This window comes from Phaethon lepturus, unplaced genomic scaffold (genome assembly GCF_000687285.1).
Source record: "Phaethon lepturus isolate BGI_N335 unplaced genomic scaffold, ASM68728v1 scaffold37140, whole genome shotgun sequence".
NCBI lineage: Eukaryota > Metazoa > Chordata > Aves > Phaethontiformes > Phaethontidae > Phaethon > Phaethon lepturus.
The window spans coordinates 6,235-13,407 of NW_010510485.1; the positions used below are offsets into that span (position 1 = coordinate 6,235).

Here is a 7,173-nt window from a genome sequence, read left to right on the forward strand (position 1 = left end):
GGCAGGGAGCTGGGCCCTGTGGCCCCAGCGGGGAGCGCTGGCCCCGTCAGCCCACCTCACGCCTCAGCGTCTTAGGTGCCAGCTGTGGGGAGGGACGGCAACGCTTAGAAGCTTTCTGTGAAGAGCTCAGGGAGCCACTGTATGAAAGCAAACGACCCTGAGCGTTGTCTGATTATTCGCGCGTTCAGGAGGACCTGGCTGCTTTCATATCCCTTCCCTGCTTCCCTCCGCTGCCAGGCTGTGTGCCAAGGCCCCGCTTCCCTCCCGCCATAGCAGGCTGTGCCACAGCTGCTTTGCAGGGATCCAGCACAAAACCTCGTACCTCTCCCCCAGCGCTGAGTGACCTGCCCGGCTCCTTTGAGAGCTGTTCTGGGGCATCCCTCATTGAGGAAAGGGGCATTTCAGGTGTGCTGTTAATTGGCAATTTTCACCCTTATTCTGTAGACATGGTTTCACGCTGTCATTAAGGAGTAAAGCCTTCTGCTCATAATGCCTTTCTCCATCACTAAGCTTGGACGTAGACAGACCTCCTCCCTGGTGCACAGGCTTCCCCTTCCCACCCACCCCCAGCAGAGTGGGCCTTTTGGGACCCTCAAAGCCTGCTCTCCACAGCCCACACCCCTGGATGCGCAGGGGAAGGTGCAGGGACCCAGCCATGAGCCTGTTGTGAGCCCCGGTTTGGGGTGGAGGTGAACCCTGGCTCCCTGTGGAGCACATTGTCCCCCATCTCCTCCTGCCAGGCCTTTGTTCACTCTGCAAGGCTGCTGCCAGGGTGGGCCCCAGCCCCTGTGCCTGTAAATCCCACCGACCCAACAGGGCCTTTCACACCCCAGACCTAAGCGCTGGGATCCCTTCCTCTGCTGCATCCTCCCTCTCTCCTCTCTCCCTGTCCTCTGCTCCCAGCCTCCCAGCACCCTGCCTCTTGTCTCTCCACACTTTCTTGATGCCCCTCTACCCTCTGCACCCCAGGGTGCCCTGCACCCACCCCTCAGCCCCCACCTGCACTCCCCTACAGCCTTCTTCCCCATTCCCAGGGACAGCCACCCTCTTCTGCCTGAGCCTGTGCCACCTTGTGCCCCATCATCAAGCATTTGGGACCCCCTCCATCCCTGGGACCCTTGGGACTCCCTCCATCTCTCAGCACCCGGGCGGCAGGAGGCCTGCTGGCATGCAGGGACAGGACCGGTTCGGGTTGTGGTACTGGCTCTTGGTGCACAGACATCTCGGGACTCCCCCCACCGCCTGCTGTCGCTGGGAGGATCCTCCACCAGCTCAGCCTGGCAGACCGGGGTCTACCAGGGCTGCAAAGGCCCCTTGTCGTGGCTGGGACAGCCCCCTCCTCCCTGGGGACCCTCGTCCTGGGCACTGAGAGCCTCCCCTGTGCCCCTGGGCTGTGCGAGGTTTCTGTACCCGTTCCCTGCACCCAGGCAGGCAGCTGCTGCCGGGAATACAGCCCCAGGCTGCAGGGAGCCCCGGGGCATCGGGTGAGAACCGTGGCCTCGGCTCCTGCCAGAAATAGAGACTTTGAGGCAGTTAATAAGGAACTGTAGTAGGAAAACACGGTCAATAAACAAGACGACCTGTGGAGAGGTGGTGGTGAGCAAGGGGAGAACAGGAGACAGCCTGAACATCTGCAGACCACCATGGCTTGGGGGTGTTTTGCAGGCTGGCAAAATGCTGGTTTACTTGCCCCTAATTATGGGGGATCATTTGTTGCTAGCAATGAGGGGGGCCTGAGAAATTACTGCCAGGGGTGATGAATAGCTTATTTTGTGGGGGAAAATGTCCTGGGAGGTGAAGATTTGACATGCACAAGCTGCCAGGTGGGGATAGTCATGGCCAAGGAGTGATACAAAAGCTTCTGAGCTTTTGCTTCTGACTGCTCTGGTGGAGAGATGGAGACAGCCTGGAAAGCCAAGGTCCATGTCCCTCCTGCAGAGCTTCAGCACCGTTAGCTGATAAAGGGTTTTTGTCCGTTTTACTTGGTGCAAAAGATCTCTTGTGCTTTTTTCAACCAAATTCAGGTTTCCTTCCCAAAGCAGCTGAAGACGAGCAGGTAACTGGTGCACTAACGGAGCACAGCTCCGGCTGCGTCCCCAGAGGAGCCTGCGCTGGGGACGTGGTCCTGGCCAGCCCCTGCACCACCCTCCCTCGAGCCCACCGCAGAGACGCTGCTGCACCCCCCACCCTGTGATTTCCAGACATCCCTTTGCCAAACCCGCAGTGTCAGATCCAGTGGATCCCGCTCCACCAGCTCCTGGCCTTGGCTACTGATGAGAGGGGGGAAAGGGCTGGGGCAGAGGGCTAGCTCCGCAGCAACGCAGAGCCCGGGAGGTGCTGGAGCCGTGCTGGGAACAGGGATGCGATGCAGAAGGGAAGGCTTTTAGGGCTAAGGAGGTTGAGGCATTTCCAGCTGGGAAGTTGGTGTCTTCCCCTTGCCTCTCCCCAAATGGCTGTAGTGGGGACCTATTGGCCCCATTTTTCCAGGCAAGAGGGGAACAACATCTTCCAGAGCTGACACAGGGAGAAAAATATCTTTATTCTTTGGCACCAGCAAGAGACAGCGTTTTGAGAGCAAGGCTGAACAATGTGGTTCCACAATGAGCATCCTCTAAGTAACCAGTGTACCACTTCCTCTGCTAAGGAGACAAACCTTACTCACAGCATCCACCGTACCATGGCAAAATCCAGCCAACTGAAGTCAGCCTGGGTTTATGTGGCAGCGCTCATACCTAATTGCAACAGACCACTTGCCACAAATAGCTCTGGGCATAAAATCCCCCTCCCATTCTAGCGGCAGAGGCACAAGGAGGGGGCAGTTCAGCCACATGTCACACAGCAGGCTATGCCAAGCTGGGTTTGCAAGGCCAGGAGGTCCCCAGCATCAGAGCTGCTCGTAAAGGTGGCTAAATTGTAATGGGCAAATGACACCTTTGCAAGACAAAACAGGTCCCAAGGTGGCTCAGCAGGTCCCAGTGCTCAGCAGCAGGATTTCTAGGTCTGTGCCAAGACTCTGCTGGATGGTCTTGGAGGACTGTCCAGGGCAGAGACCTCTCAGCTCCCAGCACTCACTGCAGCTCCAGGGTGTTCACGTATTCCTTCACCCACCTGGCATCAGGGTTAGCACAGACCTCCCGGTCCTTCCTGGTAATGAACCTGTCAAATCAGGCAGGGAGGTATTACAGCTGAGCCGTGGAAGGGGAAGGGGACATGAGAGCCTTGGGTCACTCCTGGGCACTTGCTGACCTGCCCTGTGATCAGGGCTAGCTCCCAAGGGGATCATTCCCCATCCATGCTCCCACCCCACAAACCCCCAAGCACCAGGGGCTGCAGAGCCTGCTAAAACCCAGAGGGCAGGGAGAGATCAAGGTCCCCTGGAAGAACTGCCCCATGCTCAGACGTTCCTGGCCATGTTCAGTGCAGAGGTGAGCCTGGACGCAGCGCATGGGCGGCTGACGTGTCAGGTGCAAGTCTTGCAGGTGGCACATTATGTGCATTGGGCTCACCACCATTGGGAGGTCCTGCTGGCTATACAAGGATCTCCTTCCCACACCTTATTCTCAGCACCAGGATGGTTCAAGCAGACCAAGGAGACTGTTTTTATCTTGGCTGAGGAGGATGAGTGCTCATGTTCTGCACATGGGACCTGTAGTGGCTGCCCCCTCCCCTTACTCCAGGTGTGGTTCCTCACACCACCATGCTCTTGGCCCCGCTGGATAGGAGGCAAAGAGCTCAAAGGCTGGAAAAGCCTTTCCTGATAGCCCAGGACAGGAGCTGGTACTTACACAACTGCTGGCTGTGAGCACTTGCTGCTGGTGTAGAAATAATCCTTCACATGCCTCTGGGGCAGCTTTCGTAAGGTGTAGCTGAAGCAGCACACAGTTGTGTCAGCCCCAACTGGAAAAGACCAGGAAAGCCAGCATAAGTCTATCAATCAATCACATTCCCCAGCCGAGAGCATGGGCAACAATCTCCTTAATCAGCTATGGAGCCCTTTTTTTTCCCTGTTTCCCCAGAAAGTCAGCAAAAAATTGCTGTGAACACCAAAGCTTAATTAAAGTAATTGCTAGGATTGCTCATTAAATGTTTTGCACTCACTTCCAATGATAGAAATCCCTTCAGTCACTCTGGGACCACTCTTAAAGCCTGGCAACAAAATCAGGGGTGATGAAACCTGAAAACTTTGATACTTTACCAGTAAAATTCATCCCTAAGATAAAAGCATGCTAGAAAGGAAGCAGTCCCAAGAAAGCAGGAGAAGCTATTCACATAGGTTTCCAACCTTTGCAGTTAACTTTTCCCAGTTCTGCTTCAAAATTATGGCCAGTCACAGCAAAAATCCACCCCAAGAGAGAAGAGAGGGATGCTGTACTCACTTGGAGCAGAAGAAGCCTGAGAAAAGAGGGCAGCAACGAGGATGATGGAGAGGCACACCGTGGAGACATTCATTATGGTCAGAGATGAGCTGCAAGGGCAGAGGCAGAACCAGATCAGATTCCTCCTGTGTCTGGTGTGAGGTGCTGGCTCAGTCCTTGGTTTTTATAGCGACGGTGGCCCAGCCCTGTCAGTCAGATTTCAAGCCAAACACTTGGAGTTTCCAAAGCGTAACAGAGCTGATGTCACGGCACCTTTGCATCAGAAATGCTGAAAAAAAGGAAGCAGCAGGTCTAGGAAATACCAGAATAGCCTTTGTGTGAGGTGAGGTAAGTCTGAGCAAATCGGCACCCGCATGAGGGCTATACTGACCAAGGCAGGATATGAAACCACCCTTGAGCAGCAGGTTCACACTTAGATTCGCCCACATGACAGCAGTACTCATCAAACTCATCTCAGCATCCTCCCCAAAGGACCAGGAGAACTTCAACTCAGCTTCCTTTTCAAGGACCCAGGCCTTGAGGACAAAGGTGCTCAGATGCTCAAAACGGCTTGGGGACAGTGCAGGTCCAGCCAGGGGGTCCTTGCTCCCATGGTGGGTCTGGGACATGCACAAGATGAATGCAAGGGGCAGTGCGGATGCAGCATGGGCAGCACGGGCAGCACAGGCAGCATGGGCAGCAGGCATACTCTGAGCAAGCATGGCTGGCACCCTGGAGACTGGTTGTAGATCTGGGCCAGCACCATAAAACACAAAATCCTCAGTGCTGTGCTTTCAGTATGGAGCTCAGGACGTCCAAACCCCCCTAACACCCCTCAGCATCAGCTGGTAAGGGGAGTGCTTGCCTGGGAAGCCTGACTCGATGGTCTGACTCTACAAATACCATCTTCTCCAAGAGACATGGGGCAAACACATGTGCCAGCATGGATTTGGTACAAGGTGGGATGTGGCAGGCAGAGCAGGAAGTTCCCCTGCCCATGCAGTGGAGAGGGAGCAGCTCTCGTGCAAACGTGTACCCCCACCCCGTTGTGCAGACTCACAGTCATGGGGCTCATGATGTGGTCTGCCCAGAGCCCCCGGCACTGCCCTTGCCATGAGCTGACGGGCTCCCCGGGATGCCCCAGGAAGCATTTCCCCTTTTCCACCTCCCTCTTCTCTGCAACAGGCACCAAATTTGCCAGCTCACAGCCTGTGGTTTCTCCGGGTATTTTCACACCCAGCTCCCAGTGACAACTGCTGTTCTTGAGGCACCATGAGTTCGTCTCCTCGGGATTTCCCAGCTGGTCCCAGTAATGCAGCAGGAACCACAGGGCAGTGCTGCGCTGCTCCCAGTCTCTTTCTTCCCCGCCACGCTGCGTGGGGCCCTCGGAGACCTCCTTGTGTCTGGGTGTATGGGCACTGCCTCACCACAGTGTCCCCTTCACCACAATGTCCCCACGGGTGGGGATCAATGCTGCAGGAGGGTCCCCATGGGCTGTGCCAGGGAACCTGCTGGGGTGGGCAAGAGTACCTGGCTTTCCCAACTCATCCTCCCAGGAGCCTTCCTTACGGGGCTGGGGGTGGTGGTGTTCTGGGGACCCTGAGGGCTCCTGCCTTAAAAAGCACGTGAAGAACCTGGAGCTGAACCAAGTGACTGGCACCACAGGGCTGTCACAAACAGACGGTGGTGGCATTTTGGGGCAGCACGGCAGCATGCTAGCAGGTACTCAGGCTTTGCAAGGGACAAAATCTCATCTGGAATTTGCCAAGGGATGTCCCAATAACGGAGATGAGGACAGGGATTATTTATTGCTACTTCCATATTGCAGGTATTCCAGTATTGCAATTAGCCTGTTGTTCTGGCTAATTTATGTGGGTATTGCTCACGCTCCAGATCCATGTGGGGGTGCAAAGCAAGGCGAAGTGTCTCAGCCTTGTCTCCTCGTTACAATAAAAATTGCATTTTTACTGAGCCTTGGCCTGTCCCTGCTGCCTCAAGGCTGATCCTGGGGCTGGGACTTCTCTTTCGAAGGAGCAGTGCCTGTAGAAAGCAAGTTTTTCCATCCTTACCACCTGCCTCACCACACGGCCCCGCACACTCCTGGGCTCCAACATGCAGCTCCTGGGCTGCATGGCTTCTGCGTTGCATTTGGTGGGATGACGGTCACCCATCTCCCCGTCCTCTGCCATCACAGAGACTGCCCGGCTATGGGACGTGCAAGTGAACCCGTTTTGGTGTGCCCATATCTTCTGTCAGAGGAAGGAACTGTTACTGTCTGTGATAAAATATCTCACAGGTCCAGATAGAGATCTAAGAAACCACAGGGTGATACTGACGTTCCCCCAACCGCAAGGCTGCCAGAGCTCGCGCTCTGTTAGAGCTTGTAGAGGCAACCGAAACCATGACATCTGCATGTCTTTCTGAAGGAGCAGGGTGGCTGTGCCTCAGCCCAGCACAACTCCCGCTGCCCCTCCACCCGGAGTGCCCAAGGGAGAGCATAATCCCATACGACCATTGCACAACCCAGCCTTGCCCCTCACTCAGGGGATTTGGCCCTGTGCAAGTTTTTGGAGGTGTATTCTGCAGACCTGACCATCACGGCAGAGGTGTCGGTCTTGGAAAGATGTCAGACCATTCATCGTGGCTCCATCCTTGCTCCAGGTCAGCTCTTGCAGGGGGGTGACACTCCTCCCTGCTCACCTCCTTGTCCTACTCTGCGCTCCTCCAAAGCTACCCGCTGCCTCCCTTCGCCCTCTTCTCTCGCTGCAGTGCAGCTCCTCGGAGAAAGGGGGTGGCAAAGGCAGCGGCAAGCGGCTGG

General features: G+C 55.8%; 1 protein-coding gene across 1 annotated transcript; it reads right to left on the reverse strand.

Annotated features, from left to right (window-relative positions):
• Window positions 1-3,068: 3,068 nt before the first annotated feature.
• Window positions 3,069-4,449, reverse strand: CCL5 (chemokine (C-C motif) ligand 5). Its single transcript, XM_010297245.1, has 3 exons — window positions 4,377-4,449; window positions 3,786-3,897; window positions 3,069-3,156 (listed from the first exon to the last, which is right to left on the reverse strand). The coding sequence occupies exons 1-3, from the start codon at window positions 4,447-4,449 to the stop codon at window positions 3,069-3,071; spliced, it is 273 nt and encodes a 90-aa protein (XP_010295547.1).
• Window positions 4,450-7,173: the final 2,724 nt, after the last annotated feature.

Coding starts and splice junctions, on each gene's coding strand:
- CCL5 (XM_010297245.1), bottom strand. CDS start 4,449: ATGAATGTCTCCACGGTGTGCCTCTCCATCATCCTCGTTGCTGCCCTC. Junction 3,898..4,376: donor TCAGGCTTCTTCTGCTCCAA/GTGAGTACAGCA, acceptor GGTCTTTTCCAG/TTGGGGCTGACACAACTGTG. Junction 3,157..3,785: donor TGCTCACAGCCAGCAGTTGT/GTAAGTACCAGC, acceptor CTGATTTGACAG/GTTCATTACCAGGAAGGACC.